This window comes from Trachemys scripta, chromosome 1 (genome assembly GCF_013100865.1).
Source record: "Trachemys scripta elegans isolate TJP31775 chromosome 1, CAS_Tse_1.0, whole genome shotgun sequence".
NCBI classification, from domain to species: domain Eukaryota; kingdom Metazoa; phylum Chordata; order Testudines; family Emydidae; genus Trachemys; species Trachemys scripta.
In genome coordinates, this window is record NC_048298.1 from 201,954,319 (window position 1) to 201,974,179 (window position 19,861).

At 37.9% G+C, this 19,861-nt stretch overlaps 1 protein-coding gene across 11 annotated transcripts in view; it reads left to right on the top strand.

Annotated features, from left to right (window-relative positions):
* DMD (dystrophin) overlaps positions 1-19,861 on the top strand; it is a 1,855,422-nt gene that overhangs the window by 1,296,477 nt on the left and 539,084 nt on the right. For all 11 annotated transcript variants that reach the window (XM_034754682.1, XM_034754655.1, XM_034754674.1 and 8 more), the window contains one exon: positions 10,681-10,916. In XM_034754682.1, coding sequence (XP_034610573.1) covers positions 10,681-10,916 — 236 coding nt within the window. The remainder of the gene's footprint in view (positions 1-10,680; positions 10,917-19,861) is intronic.

The following is a 19,861-nucleotide window of genomic DNA, read 5'->3' on the forward strand; positions in this document are numbered from 1 at the left end:
TTTATCTAAGAAATACCTGAGTCTATCATCAGATTCTCCTCTTACCAGAAATAACCAACAAGTCCCTGAATATTGGCTGACTGCTTGAGTCAAAAGGGGTAGCAGCCCTCAAGACCCTTTTCAACACTAATTTGAATGCAGTAAATCACAGCAGCACTGTGGCAATACTGACACTGGTGATGCAGCACTTTAGAAAACTCTAGCCAGCTTCATTGTGCTTCTCAAACATAGGCATAGCCAGCCAACTGAAGTTCTGAATGGCTTTTGCAGTCTATCTGCAGTACAGATAAATCCCCTGTGACACTGCACCCCATATTCTTCATAGAGATATTATTATGATATGCTTATGGCATAACTATGGTGTATTTTATGCAAGATAAGTCATGTAAGTTATCATTGAAAAGGCTATGATTTACTGACTAGGATGATCCTATTTGTATGCAGGTATCATTTTTGTATCTGAAGTTAGGAATAGTGACTATATATCTGCATTACAAATGTGTTTACACCTGGGGAACACCCACTAGACAAAATGCACTCAATCTAGATGGCTGGCTGGAAAGGGCCATTAGAAAAAACAATAGAAGAACTTTATTTCCCACCAGAGGGCCTTCCTGAGGACGCTACAAACAGCCTCAAATCACCGGTACTGTACTCCATCTTGGAATACCAGTATTTTTCCTCTGACTGGCGTGGGAACTAAGCTTTGAGACAAAGGGTTCCGGCCATATGCAAAAGGCATATTTAAGACAGGGGAGTGACATCATCGTGGTTCTTCACTGTCTCCCCACCCCAAGGAAGCTCTTGGAAACACCTGAGGAACAAGAACTGAACTGGGAGGAAGGGCTGGACCCAGGCTAAAAGGGATTTTTAGCCTGTGAAAGGAATACCTGGAGCTTTTAAGCTGTATGAAAGTGCAACTGGCCCCTTAAGAATTTTTGCAGCCTGTTTGAATCATCATTTAGTGTGAGAATTTGCTACTCATATCCATTCTCTTTAGTATATTAAACTTAGTATGGGTGTTTTGTTTGTTTGCTAGGTAATCTGCTTTGATCTGTTTGCTATCCCTTATAATAATTTAAAATCTATCTTCTGTAGTTAATCAACTTATTTTTGCTTTGTCTAAAACCAGGGAGTGTGGGAGTCATAACTTGGGGCAGAAAGCTATTGCATATCCTTCTCCACATTGAGGGAGGGGGCAAATTTCATGAGCTTATGCTGTACAGTTCTCTGTGCAGTGCAAGATGGTATAATCTTGGGTTTACACTCCGGGGAAGGGGGAAGGGGGTACTTGAGCAGCTGGGCAGTTCCTTAGCTGTAGCCTCCCCATGCAGAGCTGATCACAGCCATCTGTATGTTGTGCAGCTGGGTGTGAACCTACCTGTATGCGTGCTGAATCCTGGGAGAGGACTTGGTGCTTAATAGGCTGGTCACAGCTTTACAATGTAAAGGGAGCCCAGGCTGGTGGGTCGGGGGGCTCAGTGGTATCCCAGTCCCAGGTGGCACCACAGGAGGAACCCATAACATTCCCCTCTGGTCAGCAAAAGCATGCGTAAGCTGCCTGTTTCTATGTGTTTTAAGCCCAGAGAGAGGGAATGAAGAGAAGAATGGAATTGTAATCATCTGTTTCTATACATATGCAGGAGCACTGTTACCGGTGCCCATAAGCGGGGACAACGGTTGTTGTTAAAGCCAGCATTAAGGGCAGGCAATCTAGCATCAGTTTCACATCCTGAACCAGGAGCTGAGCCAGTTCGATCTGGGAGGATGATAGAGGTTATGTTTACAAGGTGGTGAGAGTTTCCATTGGACTCAGCCATATATAGAGATAGGATTTCAAGGACAATATGGCTGTTGTCACAGTTAGAACTCATAGCTGTAACATTTTGGCCACATAAAAAGTTTCCCACTTGAAAGGGCAAACATAAAGAGAATGAGTCAACCATTAACATAGGACCATTAGCCATTAGAAAAGTTCATAGAGCAGGCTTTTCTGTTTGCTGGTTTGGATATTGACTGAGAACTGTAGTATTCTTTCTGCTTTGAAAACTGAAAAACTCAGATGATACAGACTACATTTCAGTTAATGGTATTAACTAAAAAGTTGTCTTCAACTTTGTGTGTTAAAATAAAGGAGCATAACGGTTATTTTGAAACTCTGTATTTGATACAGATATTAGATGTATTCTACAAAGCCATTGCAAATCCAGTTTATCTGGTTAGTTTCAACTGCACTGAAGCAACACTAAGTAGCCAGAACAGATAGTGTGTGATGTATAGACAGTAAAGGAGTTTCTGAAAGTTTTCATAAGAAGGATACATTAGTAGTCTTATTACTAATAGGTGTTGGGTAACATAGTTTGACTTCAATGGGCCTGAACTTGTGTGAACCAATTTGCAAGATCAAGGCCTAAATTTCTGAATACCGAACGTTTTTTAAGTTGTTTAATTATAAAGATGTTGATACATTAATTATCTCTAATAAAATCTAACAATATAAAATATCAACATATTGAAAAATGAATTATTATATGAATTTTTAATTAGTTATTCATTATTTTATATACAACATGTATATAAAATTTGCATGTACCGGATCTAAAGATTCTCACTCTGGACCAGTGGGCAAATTCCTGTTATCTGCTGCTACTCTAACATTTGTTATTTATTTTAGAATAAACCATTACATTTGGTGTACCTTACTCAGTGTAGTATTTGCATATTTAATCAGAGGAATAGCAAGTTACAAAATGGATTTAAAAAAGAAATCTCCTATGCTATCTGTTCAGTAAACATGTTAAACTTTAATAATGAGTACAGTGTGAGGTGAAAAGTGGAGTCCTAAGATGCTAGAAACCCCTGCCTAGCAGACAGACTTGCAAATATTTTTATTTTATTTTATTTTTTTAGGTCAAAGGAAAAACTGAGAGATAGAGTGAGAGAGAGAAAGTGTTGGGGTGACAGAAAAGAAATAAAAATGGGAAGTTGATGGTTGAGGAATTAGTATTGTGCACCTTTATACTCTAAGCTGCAAATTCAAATATGGTTTATATAGATATAATGATAATTTATATCCTTGAAAACCAGTAATGACCATATTTTCATTAAGACTTACAAACCAACATCAGTACATACTTTGCATGCTCAACTTCCCTGATAATAAATAAAACCCGTCCTCCCCCCACCCAAGAAAACTTTGTTTTTCTGTTGTCCTGTCCTTGGTATCAGTGTGGAATACCTTGTTATGAGACCCAATCCAAACCAATGTGACCTCCAGCATTAAGGGGTTAAAGTGAGGGTAGGATGAAATAAGATGATATGTTGGAATTGCTGCAGCAAATTGTGACTGATGTGTTTAATGAAAAAATCTTGTCCAGCAGAGAGAAGACACACAGTTTGTGAAGTCATTTCTTCACTATATTGTTTTCTATGGGCTACAGACAGATATGTAATATCCAGCTCAAAAAGAAGTAGGCAGAAAAACACACCATGTATAGAAATCTCTCAAGGACAGCGTTAGAGATACGAAACAAAATACAGTGTAACAAATACAAAAAAAAAATAGAAAACTGAAGTATACATTCTTTTCATGTATTGATTCATTACAGTATAATTTCCTATGCATTTTTTTCTTTCCGGCAATTAGATAAAATCTGTGACCAAAAGAGATGTACACAAAAAACTTGTTCTCCCTTCCCCCTTCCCCGCCAAATAAAAAAGAAAAAGGAACACAACAGACCTCTAAATAGACTGTAAACATTTAAAAAGTGCAACCCAGGACATTGCCAATAAGTCACAGGTGTGTGCTGCATGAGCAGAAGGAAATTGATATCAATTGTGAGGAGTATAATGATTATTCCATGCTCATAATACATTCATCCTAATGTGCACTTATGCATCTGTTGCTTCAGTAGATTTTTTTTAAGGTAAAAAAATCCACTTCTGTGCAAGTCATTGTAGTGCTATTCTTTATGATTTGGACAATGCTTTAGAGGAGACTAATTTTCTCTGTATAAAGAAGGATATTGCTAAGAGCCAATCCAAATCATTGAACATTTCCATCTAGGAAAGGTGACAAGTGGCAGCTTAGTCTGAAGCAGCTAATAATAAATGTTATGTCATTCATTTCTTACACTGATGTACATTTAGCCACCAACCACAATCACCAATGGATAATATCTCTTATTTCTTTGGGATAAGAAGAACTCATAACACTTTCCATTTAATTCTTTCTGCATTACAACAACATTTTGCTCTCCTGTTTCTCTATTTTTTCTCTGAGATTTTTAACTGCCCCCCAGTGCTGCCTCTGTTTGACATTCATTTGGTTTAAATGTCTTTGAGACAATGAGCAACGCTCCCTTTTGCGGGGACCAGGAACAGGTAAAAAAAGCTTTCATGCCATCTGAAGATACATACAATATAGTGCACACTTAGATCATGACACCTTTCCTCCCTGACATGCCATGTGATGTCCCCTGCACCCGTTAGGCGGAAATTGCTAGTCTCTACTCCATTTGCCCCATATAAGCAAGAAGGGGAGCAGAGCAGGACAGAAGCAGCCCAGCAATTTTTAAAAGGAGCTTCACTTACATTTTAAATACTGGAGCCAAATTCAGCCCTGGAAAACTCTATACTTTTAAGAACACTGGGGATGAATTAAGACCTGGACAGATTTAGAATCATAGAATATCAGGGTTGGAAGGGACCTCAGGCATCATCTAGTCCAGCCCCCTGCTTGAAGCAGGACCAATCCCCAACTAAATCATCCCAGCCAGGATTTTGTCAAGCCTGACCTTAAAAACCTTTAAGGAAGGAGATTCCACCACCTCCCTAGGTAACCCATTCCAGTGCTTCACCACGCTCCTAGTGAAAACATTTTTTCTAATAGCCAACCTAAACGTTCCCCACTGCAACTTGAAACCATTACTCCTTGTTCTGTCATCTGCTACCACTGATAACAGTCTAGATCCATCCTCTTTGGAACTCCTCTCAGGTAGTTGAGGGCAGCTATCAAATCCCCTCCTCATTCTTCTATTCTGCAGACTAAACAATCCCAGTTCCCTCAGCCTCTCCTTATAAGTCATGTGCTCCAGACTCCTAATCATTTTTGTTGCCCTCCGCTGGACTCTTTCCAATTTTTCCACATCCTTCTTGTAGTGTGGGGACCAAAACTGGACACAGTACTCCAGATGAAGCCTCACCAATGTTGAATAGAGGGGAATGATCACGTCCCTCAATCTGCTGGCAATGCCCCTACTTATACAGCCCAAAATGCTGTTAGCCTTCTTGTCAACAAGAGCACACTGTTGACTCATATCCAGCTTCTCGTCCACTGTAACACCTAGGTCCGTTTCTGCAGAACTGCTGCCTAGCCACTCAGCCCCTAATCTGTAGCAGTGCATGGGATTCTTCCATCCTAAATGCAGGACTCTGCACTTGTCCTTGTTGAACCTCATCAGATTTCTTTTGGCCCAATCCTCTAATTTGTCTAGGTCCCTCTGTATCCTATCCCTGCCCTCCAGTGTATCTACCACTCCTCCCAGTTTAGTTGAGAGTGCAGTCCATGCCATCCTCCAGATCATTAATGAAGATATTGAACAAAACCAGCCCCAGGACCGACCCTTGGGACACTCTGCTTGACCCAACTTTGTTAATGATTACTTATAGGTCTGTGTTATCCTTTTTTCTTATGTGACAAGAATGACAATATCGTCTGTGACTGTGGAAGCATTTGTATCATGTTAACTTTTATGATGTGATACAAATAACAAACTGAACTTCTTGCATGGTCAGGGAGGGAAGTTACTATTTTTTGTTATATGTATTTTTCAGTTAACAAAAGCTGTTTTCTAAAATGATTTTTAAGAATTAACAATCACATCATAACTTATGCTCCACTGATATTTTTTTCATTTAAGCATAGAAAGAAAAAAGTGCAAATAATACACTTGGATATTGGACTGATAAATGTGGTATAAATGGATGGACAAATAGATTTAACTGCAGTAGCTGTCATTAGAAACTTAATATTTCCAACAGTCAAAGTAACTGAAATACCATACCATTTCCCTATATTTAGAGTAGGAAATAATTATGAAATATTAGCACATTTCTAACTATTCAGATAGTAGATATTACATTATTTAATCACATAAAAGAAACATTGTTTTCCTGAATTTATAAAATGTTAATTTAAAAATATTTTTATCAAATTACATTCTTCAATGTTTCAGTTAGTGCAGTGGGGGTCGCTGCTTGTGTAGGGAAAGCCCCTGGCGGGCCGGGCCAATTTGTTTACCTGCCCCGTCCGCAGGTCCGGCCAATCATGGCTCCCACTGGCCGCGGTTTGCTGCTCCAGGCCAATGGGAGCTGCTGGTAGCGGCACGGGCTGAAGAACTTACTGGCCGCCGCTTCCAGAAGCCCCCGTCGGCCTGCAGTGGCGAACCGTGGCCAGTGGGAGCCGCGATCAGCCAGACCTGCAGACGGGGCAGGTAAACAAACCGGCCTGGCCCACCAGGGTCTTTCCCTGCACAAGCAGTGACCCCAGCTTGAGAAACACTGAGTTAGTGTAAAGTAATTTACAGTATAGCTAGTTGCAAATTGTCCAGGCTTTCGGGGTCACTAATTTTCACTGTATTGAGTAATGTGTTTTAACTGTTGGAAACATAGTAGGCCAATCTATTCAAAACAGCCACAAGAAGTAAATTTTATATTGTTTTTCACATTATTGATCATTATATTTGGATTAACTGACAATTTAGGTGTGAACTTCAACCTCTCGATTGAATTTTTTGGTCCAGACTGTAATTCTTCTGGAAGGAATAAACATAAATGTGGAAACTGTCTCAGTGGTCCACCTTCAAATGGACCAAGTTTAAACTACAATAAAACAAAGCAAACAAAAAACAATGTGTTGGTCTTACCTAAGTGGGGCAATAATGCCTCTTTGCCTTCTGAAGTCAACATGCACCACAGACAGCCTTTCTTTGCGAAGAAACAGCCTGTCCACAAAAAACAAAACTCACTTTGTCCTTTAAAAAAACTTAAATCCAGTGCCCAATAATCGTATTTTGCATTTGGAATGCAAGAAACTGCAGGTGGCACGACTCAAGGCTTAATTCTAGCACTCATGGCTCTGACATTGTGCCATTTAGGTTGTTGAATCAGGTAGTGCCTGTGCAGCTACATTGCAAAGGAGTTATTCAGATCTTCCAATTTTTTTAAAGTGTCAAGTCCTAGTACATTAACCCCCTGTACTATTCTATCTTTTTTCTTCTTATGATGGAGTTACATTTTAACACAATACAACAGTCATCTAGAAATGTATTTTAATACATCTGAGTGAGCCTCTTGGGAACACACTCATTATAATAATATGAGGTCTGCACCTTTAAAAATATTTTTGCAAATGTAATTTTCAAATCGGCAGTCATGCTAATAGGTCTTTGGCTGTCTTTTGCTTTGCCAAACTGTACGTGTAATAGCAACTTAAAGCATAAATTGCCTTTCTGTGATTAACTGCATGTGCATGCGCACCCCCCCCACACACACACACATTTTCTGAGCAGCCAGTTTTCAGATCTAATTTTTGAACGATAAAAGCACAACTAAGGGGCAGATGCTTGGCGCTTAAAATGGTGCACTAGCAATGTAGTACTCTTAGGGCATGAGTTACCATGAGTAATTATACTTTCATAGCTTTCCATTGAGGGCCATTTATATTTACTGTCTTACAATGAGAATCCAGTGAAACATTCCTGTTATGACTGCTACCCTAAAACCTGTTCCTTTGCTCCAAGAATCCCCTGGGTCTAGGCCTGGATGTGAATTTATATGCTGTCTGTGTAGCAGTTGACTCAAGTCAGATATTGAGTAGTTCTTTGTTGTCATCTTTTAAATGAGTTATATGTGAAATTGCTGCACTTGTCAGTTGTTGCTAGTTCGATTAAACTAGTCTGTATGTTTAGGACCTGACCCTGTGTGAGTAAATATTTACTCACGTGAGTTGTCCCACCGAGTGAGATAAGATACATTATACTATTAAATCATGCAGCGAAATAAAAAATATAAGTACCTGGCACCTTATGTTGTCATTTATTTTCACCTGTGTGATGTGTGTCTAAAATACTTCCATTCTGATTTAATACCATTTTACACATATTTTGCACAGTGGTAAATGAGAATGCACGTTGTCAGGCAGTGGGGATGCAAATCCTAGATAATTATTTATACAATTGCTTATTATTTTCTTAGTAAACAAATATGAAGGTCAACTATATTTTGATTTCCCTATATGGACTGAACAATAATGTCTGTTCCAGGCGGTAGGCATCCTAACGAGATCATTAATACAATCAAATTCACACAAGAATAGCAACCAAAAGCCTTTCTATGCCCCAAAACATCATCCATACCAACAAAACTAACCTAGCTCCTGCAACACACTAATGCCCTTAATAAATAAAATAAATGCCACTATTGAGAACCCCCAAATCTCTTCAGTAATCTACACATATTGATGAACTATGCAGACGCAGTCATCAGAATCAAGTAATTTGAGATAAGCAGCAAGGAAAGAATTCTAAAACAGAGAGACACATAGGTGGAATTCCCTTGCCAGCAGATTCCTCTCCTATAAACACTTTTGCTAATCACAGCTAATTTAATGTGGGAACATGTACAATGCTACAACTGAGATCAGAGTCCAGTTGTTTTAGGTGATGAACATATACACTTTAAGAAACAGTCTGTGCCCAGAAAAGTTTACAATTTAAACAATCAGACAAAGAGTGTGAGGAAGGAAGTTTCTTTAACGCCATTTTATATTTTGAGAATTGAGGCACAAGAAGATGAAGTGACTAAGCTAAGGTCCTGGGGGAATTCTGTTGTAGAGGTAGGAATTGAACCTAGCTCATCTATGTCCCAGTTGTTCCTTTTCATCTGAAGTATGAACTTTCAGTGATGCAGCATGAGAAATTTGTTAGCTCATACAGGGACTTTGTAGTGCAAAGGGATGATCTCTGAATTAATGCTAATACTGTTTATGCTTCACATACCAAAGGGATACAATTGCCTAGGCTTAGTTTAAAGATAGGTGACCTCCTGCACATCACGTTGGATATAAACAACTCAGCCATACAGAAGTCATGGGCTTCATCCTTATCAAAATCATGAATAATTGTTAACTTATTAAGCATAGAGCTCACATTATTCAACATAAAGTAAGGATCTTGATCTCTGACTCCTCATTCTTCTGGGAGATAACGTATGTACCTAATGAAATGAAATAAAATGACTCACTCTGAATTTTTCCTGCATATCTGTCCAATCCAATACCCCAACCTTTTGAAATCCAGCCACTCTCCAGGTCACAGCAATCATAGTGGCATTGCTTCTCAGCCATCCTAAAATGGCCACTGAAGGCCTCAGCTGCCACAGCTGGGTATCCAAATAAGGTTCTTCACTCAGACTACAAACCTCATCTTCAACCAAAATGGCCTTCCACCAATTCCTCCCAACCATTCACCTTCCAAACATATACCATTGTGAAAAGGACCCACTTCAGCTCAACCCTCCCCAGTCTGCTACTCAAAGAATTACACTCATTTAAGCTTTCTTTGTGTAGAACAAAATTCTTCTTTCTCCACAGCTCCAATTATCAGGCAGGGAGGTAATGCTAAAGTCCCTTTCCTCTTCTCCCCTTCTGCCACCACTGTTGGCGTAATACAAGAATTCCCTAATTTTGAGGGCCTTTTACACCTTCTCCCCCTGACCTCCCCCCCCACCACACACATGCACACACAGTATATCCCCTCCCCATAATGTTTCAATAGAAGTTTTCCAATGCGGTAACCACCAATGACATTCTTATCCTGGCCTGGTATATTGGAGGGTAGCCCCCATTCATTCCTAGTCCCACCCACCATTATGCCCAGGAAATCAGAGCAACCCATTCAAAAAAGTTAATAAAATGCAGCTCTCTCCCTGTTTTTGGTGAGACTCTAACCTTACATAAAACAAAGATGGCCCAACCAACCAATCCCTGCTATTGAGTCTTCTTGAGTAGTCTATTTTCCCTGAGTCCCACATCCGCAAGTGTTGCTCCCATCATCACCATCACACAGTACAGACTGTTCTTACTGTTGTAGCAGAAACAGCCTCCCATCCACATGATAATAAATGGAGGGAGAGACAATCCCAGTTTCACTGGTAACTCAAGATTTGAGGGGTAGGGTGTAGGTCACAACGGTTTGTTCGGTACTGGAACAGCAGATGTTTTTTATCCAAACTAAGCAGGATGTGATGTGCAGCCCAGGCTTTCAGGGAGCAAGGGAGCAGAGTACTTCAGTGAGCACACATTTGGGGGTTGTGATTACACAGGGGTATTTCTGACACTGTTTTTGTCACAGCTGGAATGGGGTGAGCTCTTACAGGTAAATTGGGGGAGGGGGCTGAGGGGAGAGGCTGGGTATATGTGAAAACATGCTTGGTATACTGGATATAAATTCATGTGATTTGTTTTATTTGCATTTTCACATTTCAAGTGGGCAAAATATTGCAAATGATACATTGAAATAATTACCTTTCCAATGAGTGAACTATGTTACTGAAATGAACAATTTATCATGGTCCCTTTATTCAATAATGTTAACATTTTTTTTTTTTTTTAATTTTCAGAAACTTCTGGTCAAACTGTTACTGTGGTTACACAAACCGTGGTAACCAAGGAAACCACCATCTCCAAAGTAGAAATGCCATCTTCCTTGCTTCTGGAGGTGCCAGCTCTGGCTGACTTTAATAAGGCCTGGGCAGAACTCACTGACTGGCTTTCTTTACTGGATCGAGTGATAAAATCCCAGATAGTGACAGTGGGTGATCTTGATGACATCAACGACATGATCATCAAACAAAAGGTATGAGAAACATTTAGACATTAATTTTTGTGGTTGAAAGCCTGTAACAGCTATTAAAAGGGTAATCGTTTCAGCAGGGAACATAAGAGGAAACATTTAGATTAAGGTAAGTAACATACAAATTCCACAGTTAATCTGTTTTAAATTGACTTCTAGGATTTGAATTTGAAAATAACTGAAAAAGGAACAGAATAGTTTTTTTCATAATGAAAACTGTATTTATCAGAATATCAGAATGCCCCCTTTTATGAACATGTTTGTGCCACAGCAGTGAAATCTCTGTCTGTCGATCTTCTTTGTAATGCACCCGTCATTATGGTGTCACAGGCTAGGGGGTCAGATATGGAACACGAAAAGAGGAAGGAAATATATAGAAAGATCCATGATGTAAACAGAGAAAAAAATATACTGTTCTATACCTTTTTCAAGTTTGAGTGTTTCTGTAAGAACTTTGAGAGGCTTGTATCCTGCTGTCATCCTGTTATGAAAAGCTCCTCAGTCCCTTTATACAAAAGAGTAGCTTATTAATGCAAGTGTTTTGTCAGCAAACTGCGTAAGTATTAGTCATCTTTGAAAACACACAAAAATATGGAAATACATGTGCATAGACAAAAAAACAAAACTTTAACTTCAGCAACTCTGTGGCAATAAAAGTAATTTGTTATTATATAGCCTGAACGTAATTACCTGCCTTCTAGATTTAACAGTGTTCAATATAAAAGATTCAGCTTGCCTGTGCAAAACTTTAAGTGCTAAACTTCCATTCATTTGAGCTCTTGTAAACTGAATTTATGGCTTTGTATTATAAAATATTCCTCTGATTCATCCTCCAGAAATGAAGCCTGATTATCGCAGAGGAGAGAAGTTAAAATTCTTTTTTTATTTAAAGAAAAAAAGAAAATAGAAAGAATGGAGAAATTTTGTATGATCTTTCTCTTAAACAATTTAACAGGATAAGGATTTATTCAAATACATAAGCAGCTAGGTCCTTTTCTGTTTCTTTTTTGTGTATTTCATTTTTTTCACAACTTATGATTATTTGACATAGGTTGTTTCCCTCCTCCCTCCTTTTCCCCCACACCCTCTCCGATACTTTTATTTTGTATTACCTTCCTGAGGTAGTAAAAGGTTTTGGTATTCATCTCCACCAGTGATTATAGGGCCGGTCAATATTTTCAGAGTAAATCTGTACCATCTCTTAAGAATGTCATAATTGTATTGGGTTCAACATAGTATACTATGGACACTAGATAAAAATAATTGTAAGCAGTTTCAAAACATATTATTTTAGCTATTTCTAAGTGCCATGAAACCCAAACAACAGACATGTTAGATGATTAAGATTTTTGTACTTTTTGTAAAGCCTTAGATTGAAACATGTTGTCAAATACTTCATTTTAAATGATCTGATCATTTTGATATTTAAATAGTAATAGCCAAGATAATAAATCCTTAAATTTGCATGCCTTTAATTTGGGAGGAAAAACACAACTAAATAAGCATAGTGTCCCTATATACTGTTATCAGATTGGTATAATAATCTAAAATAGATCCTAAGGAGCTGTTATAATCTGCCAGGTTAATAATAGTCTACAAATAAAGTAGAATGTTTGCAATACAGTCTATAATTTATCAGGTCAAATATATACCTTTACAACAATGATCTGTTGTGAAATCTTCAAAATTTATTGAGTTTCATAAATCACATTTTCAGAATTAGTCTGCTATCAAAATACTTACCTTATTAAGAGCTATTATTCCATAAAAAAATGAAAGTTGTCACTTTTTTCTATGTACACTAAAATATAGATCAGTAGATGAAAATATCAAAAATATATCCTGGTATTATGTTATATTGGGCAGTCTAGGGCTTCCAGCACACATTGCCTATTTCTTTCATTTTAGCTCCATTATTCTTTATGATCTGCACAGTACTACACTTCTTTTTCCCTTTTATTGAAAATTTTACAGGGCAGGACTATTTTGGTTGACTGTTGAGATTCTTCCTATTCTTTTTAGCCAGCATAAACTATCTGGGTTCTAATTTCATAGATATATAATTATTATTTCTCCAGCTAAACTCCAGAAGAATTTTGAAGCATAAATGGTGAAGGACCATAATACTTTTCCTTGCTCTATGTTAATTTACCAGATTTTAGCACTGTAAAGTGTAGTTAAACAATAGCTTTTCACTGCTTCAGCTTATTTCTTAGAGAGTATCTTCATGTGGACTTAAGTCTTCCAAAGAACATGCTCATTTTGCCTACATTGTACGCATCTGTCTTTCCTTACCTACTCCTTCATCTACTCTAGACTTCTCTAGGAGTCTGAAATCTTCACTCATAGTGATCTCCTTTACTAACAAAAATGACATCTAATGATATCCACCATTTTCTCTGGGGCACCATAATTTTGAGCAAAATTCTACAATGTCTACATGTTTTAAAATTAGCCAGTTTATATCTTTATTTGAACCTACCTAAATTTCTATTTATCCAATATAATGCAGTTCTATCTATCTATCTACCTACCTACCTACCTACTAAACTACACAGCCTATTTTTCATTAGTAATTGCCCAAGGTTCCGGTACTGTAAATTCCTCCTGAGAATCCATGTCTCCTGACTCAGTCCTGTGATGACCATGAGAGCAGATGTATGGTCCTTCAGCCTGGGACAGAAAGTCATCAAACCTGATTCTGTTCCTGACTGTATCACTGAATTGTTATGTGAATTTAGCCAAGTAATTTAGCCTATGGCTGGTTTCAGGACTGACAACTAATTTTAGATGTCCCAATTTTGTGGTTCCCAAGTTGATACAAATAAGGCCTGCTTCAGGAGGTGTTGGGCACCCACATCAAGTGAAGTAAATATGAGCTGTGGATGCTCAGCAACACTGAAAATCAGGTCAAAGGTGATTCAAATTGAACACCCAAAATTAGTATCCACTACTGAACATGTTGTCCACTTAATTTCTATATGCCTCAATTTCTGTACCTATAAAACAGGGATGATAGTACTTACCTCACAGGGGGTGAGGCACATTGTGATCTCTGCACATGGATTGTTGCACCAATGCAAAGCCCATAAGCCTCAAAATCCAGGTCTGTGTGGGTGAACTGATTTATGGTGCTGCAGTTTTTGGGGATCCAACCCAAGATGTCTTAAATGCTGAGTATCACCCTGTAAAAATTGGGTCTCATAAAGGTGTCTCAAATTAGGCATCCAAAAATAGACACACACAAAACTTTTGCAAATGTTGTCCTTTTTTATACCTTGCTCTAGAAAGATGAAACAAATCTTTGTTTTATTTCCGCATCTTTCCTTTTAAAAGAAAGAAGAATTTTTCTTTAATAAATATAAAAGTTAAATAATATTTTAAAGCACCAAAAAGAAAAACCTCTATAAACCTGGCAGTACATGTAATAGGGTATTTTCCAAATTGTCCAAGTAAAAACAAGTGACCTTAAGCTGTCCTTTCCTCCACAACAGCACATAATGTTATTGAGACTAAATCTCTAAGGGCATTTTGCTCAGGTTCATTTCACTCTCATTGTGTCACAAGATCATAGACACTAACCCTGCCACATTTATGAAGGAAAAACATTTAAGACATCATTAGCCCTCAAGTGAACTTTGCTTGAAAGTGGTCCCAAAGAATTGGAACTGTGAATGGTTACAGTAATAAAGTATCAAGTACAGAGCGTGTGTGTGTGTAACAACAAAAATGTGATCCTGGCCTTAGTGTTACAGGAAGCAGTATGACTTTAAAATATAATAAGCAATGCATATGTAGTGTAGAGAAAGGAATTTTACAACATAGTAAAAAAGTATAATAATGTGTAATAATTTCATCCTATTTGTAATTACTGTTTCCCAGATTTATTTAAAAAATAAGAGTGGGACCAGATTTTTTTTTTGTAATAATATATCTTTCTTGAATGCAAGTCTACTAAAGTGTTTTTAGAAGTACATAAATACATAGTTCTCTTCTGTATAGTTTAAGAAACAGACACTTTAAAACCCACAGAAAATAATTAATATTAGTATAAGAGTTTTAATTACTTTGCCATGTATTCATAAAGGGAAAAATACTGTACTGTACATTCTGACACAAAGGACTGATCTTTTGCAAAGCTGTGATATGAGCAGCATGTTGTCTGAAAACTGACTGAAAAAACAGAATTATATGGAATTTATCTTCCATAACCTGGTTCTATGGCTAAAGTTGAGGAAAATGATGAAAATAAATAACATACTAAGATGTAGACTGCTGAGAGAATCAACGTAATAAAGTTCAATTCAGTTGGTTTCAAATGATGATTCATTTTATTCTCATGACTTCAGAGCAGTCAGAAAGATCTGGACTTAAGGAACAGTTTATTTTCTTTGTGAAACAGGAATGAGTGAACACAGACTTAACTTTTTTTCCCTGTGCTTTATTATGGAAAGGTGGTAACTTCTCCAGAGTGAAGGTGTCAACAAGCTTTCTTATAAAGCCCTGTTTGGTATCATTATAAATATAACTTGGAAAATGTTTGTTCTATAATTTGTCATATTTCCCCTGAAAGCAGAAAGAGATCGTGCAAAGTTTGAAGATAATTAATCACACTGTTTTTGAGTTATAGGTAATTAAAATGTAAGGCTCACTTGAGATTTTGACTTTTGTCTGTGTCTTTGTCTTCCTCTAGTTCCAAAACAACTTTAGACGTTTCACATAGTTAAATCTCATTGAAAACACATGTGCCAGCTGCATTTGAAGAAAATAGCTTTTAATTTAGCAAAGTTATTAGTGAGTTGCATTGTGGGTTGTTTTGGGTCTAACCCTGCACCCACTGATTTCAACAGTAGACATTTGCTATCGACTTGTGAGGCAGCAGGATCGATCAGACACAATATGTGTGTGAACATGCTGTCTTCTATTTAGCAGCTGCAGCTTTGAAACAAAGTCAAGGCCCTTCTATAACTAATAGAAGTGTTCCATTAGCCTGTATGCTTTGGAACTGCAGGGCCAACGTTATTATTGAGAGCTGCTGGTATCTCCATAATTAAAGTTGCAACCACAGTGCCATTATATGTCTAATTTTGGTCCCATTAAATAGCTAATTTTGCTCCCCATTTTAACTTGTGGGGAAAAAAAACAAAGAGAAAACAAAGCAAAAGCCTCATGTTTTCAGATGTTTAGAGTTAAATATTATTGACAACTAGAAAGTGTCTGAAATCTTTAATTAAACTGTCTGAAATATTTAATTAAACTGTGTGTGTACTTTCTGAAACTGAAAAAAATTCAAAAAGTAGACACTTCAAGTCTTTTTAATAGTCTGATGTTTCTTCTTTCTACCCAATGAAATTACATTACATCACAAAATTGGAAATACAGGTAGATTTTGATATTGTCTTATAAAAGAGGCAGTTTTCAAGGGCAAGAATAGTAAAATATTTAAGAATTTGAATATTTGAAATTTGAAAACTAGACACAATTTTCAGTCAGTGAAGGGGATGGAGAAAAAACAAAAACAACAAACAAAAATTCAGGGCTAAAATGATTGCTTTCACCACTGCCCCTTGATCTGGCCAGCCTAGTTTTCAGAAAGTCGGGGGTGACGGGGGAGGGAAGAAAAAAATCCAGGATCTGATAAAATTATTCATATATTCTACAACAAATAACCACGTGATTTAAGGGGAATCTGTGCCAAATTCTTTAAAAGAGGTGCTAAATGAGGATCACAGAGTTTAAGAGCCCTAGATTAGGTAAGAAGTTTATGGACGCAATATCCTGGTCTTTGAGGTAGGAGAGCTATGGTTTCATTGCTAGACTACAGTGCTCCTCAGATTGTTTGAAACCTCTGTACTTAGACAATGGAAAAATTAGGGTTAAGGATGTCCATCCTTTTCTGTTGATTGGTTTGAATTTACAGATGGAGGAAGCACCATGATATGTGAAAAAGTTGGATGTCATTTGAGAAAAATAGAGAGAAGCATAGCATAGTTTCTGATTATGAGAGATGGGGAGGAAAGTGGAGTTGAGAGTGGTAATTAAAAAAGTAGAGAAAGTTAATGGTTTATTACATACCTTGTTTACAGACATTACCTAAAAAAGAGACAAAATTAGCATTTCAGTAGTTATTTTTTTCCCTGGCTTTGGGCATAGTTCTGTGATATGTATTTTATTACGAGTACTGTTTACGAAGTACTGTGCCTACAACTGAACAAATGGCATAATCACAGTTCTGTGGAATACATTGTTAACTTTGCTCAAAAGTTTTCTATCTAAACTGTTTTGAACTGAAGTTTTTTTAACAAAACTAAATATCATGAAAAGTATCTGCTTCCGTCAGAAAATTAAATTTTGTTTTTATTGAAAAAAAACAAAATATTTTGGTTTGGAAATGCTGACCTGGTGCCTTATGAGAGTTTGGTAGCCTCATGTCCCCATCTTTTGTATGGGCCAGGCTCCATGGCTGGAACACATTTCCCATGATGCACCATAGCCAGGGACTGCTATGATGCACTGATTCTCCTCTCTGAGAGAAGAGATCTTATTGCATTATCAGACATACAGGCTGACCAGGCAGCCCAAACTATAGAGGAGAATGGGAGCTTGAGGCAATGAAACTACAATACCCATGCCATGAGGTATGAAATGTTCATGTTTTGTCTGAATTTTTTTATGATCGAATTTCTCCTAAAAAAAATTGAAATGTTCTGTGGAAAATTTAGACTAAAATGAAATAGTTTTCATTTTCTTAAAAAATTTCAGCAAAAAACTCCCACTCTTTTCAGTTAGCTCTCTATAATGTGTATTTGTAAGGTACATTAATGGCCAAATTTTCAAAATCATGATCACTTTTTGCAGGAGCCAGTTGCACTTCCTAAGTTTAAACTCAATTTTGTATCTACAGTTGATCTGCAGGGTACGAATCTAGGTACTTGCACACACTTAACTATCTAATTTTGGGTCAAATCACGTAGTTAGAGGCAGAGGCATAGACACTCAACTTTGCCCCTGCAATTCATATTGCATGTAATTTTATTACTATAAATGCCACCAATAAAAAGGGAGGCAAGACCTCAACCCTTTTTGCAAATGTAGTACTTAATTTCCTATAGATATATGGAGTAAATTCAGAATAGTGACACATCTGTGTGGCTCCCATGGACAGTAGAGCACCTCCTCACATGTTTTGCATGGTACCAAAAGGCACAACAGAAAAAGGTGTGGCCCACGTGGTGTTAAATCATCCATTAATATACACTAAGGGAAGATCCTTCCCTGTACCAGACTGAATTCAGGTGGAGTTCAGGCAGTCTGGAAATGAAAATTCACCCTCTCTAATCCCAGTTTAGGGAGAGAGGCTGTACCATAACTCCCTAAGTCATGTTGCTCCAGTCTATAGGTCAGTGCAAATGTAAACAAACGGTCTAGTGGCCCGTCAGTGCATTACCCTGATGGGACGCAGGGAGGGCCGCCGAGAGCGGGTTCGGGCCCCGGTGAAAAATTTTTTGGGGGCCCCACAGCAAAGGTGGACTGGCTAAACAGGGCCAACGGGGGCGGGGGGAGCCGGGCCCCGGGCCCCCTTCCGGACCGTCAGGCCCTGGTAATTTGTACCGGCTTCTCCCCCCTCTCGTCGGCCCTAGACGCAGGTTGTCCATAACTGCTATAGGTTGTATTAGCAGTCTCAACCTGTGCCAGTTGCAGGGTGCACTGTGGCCTCTAGATCTGCATAAACGCAGATCTGCAGACACCCTCTCGACCCATCGTTGGGACATGCTTATCCTGTCTCCGAAGTAGAGATGGAACTGAAATCAGTTCTGCAGCATGCAGTGGATGCATAGACATTTCTGTGCAGCTGCTCCACTAGCTGAACCTCACTGCCGCCCCTATGCAGAGTTTAAGGGATGTGGAGAACCTTGAGCCAAGTCTCTTCAGCAGGGCAAATTTCGCCTTAGGTCCTTTCACTTGGGGGGACTAGAGCTATCATTTATGCTTAGTTCAAAGCATTACTGTTATTCTGTTTAACATGAAATATCTAGCAGAATTATTTTTAGTCTATGTCATGCTGTTAGACTTCTTAAATTAAAAAGTTATTCTAATTTATGATAAATACTGGAAGGCTGGCTTGTGTGTTTGAAGTGAATAATATACTAATAACCAAGTAGAGTTCTAAATACCCTTTAAAAAAGAGTTAGAATTACAAGATTTCTTTTTGAAAGATTTTAGCATTTTTATAGAACACAGCAGAATGAAAGACTTTCTTCCAGCCCTTAAGCTTACTATTAAAGGTTAGAAAATGCAGCATGATGTGCTAGAGGGACTTGTATCCAAAAGAAAGCTGAGTCTTAAAAAGGAAAACTACCATGAATCTGAAAATTGGACCTCTTGGGACATAGAATATAAGCCAGAAAACTCCTTTTATTATTCTATAGCCATAAAGAAAGCCAATATTTTAAAATAGTTTGGCCATCTCATTATGACATGACAGAGAATAGATGTGGTTTTTTGCAGTAATAAAAAAGTCACTCAAACAAATTTCTCTGGAAAAGTGTTTAGCAGCCACTTCCTTATTTATCTGAAGTGTTCAAACATTGGTACATGCAATATTTTTTTATCTCTAAGGACCTAATCCAAAAGTCATTGAAGTGAATGGGAGACTTTCCACTGATTTCAGTTGGTTTTGGATGAGGCCCTAAAGCATCAACTTGAAACAAAAATAGGTTAGTAATGGCTGAAGGTCACTTCTCCCCAATTATTGTTTGTAGGTCTGTTGTTAAGTGAATGTATGATCTTAGTCCATTTCCGATCACATATGTTTCTGGTCAAAAGGAAGCCATCATATTTGGCACACATTGGCAGTGCTGTTAGCCTCAGCAGAAAGGACATTGAAAAGAATTTTTGCTGATTTCTCCAAGTCAGCACTGAGGCACATTTGCATGTCAATGACTAGA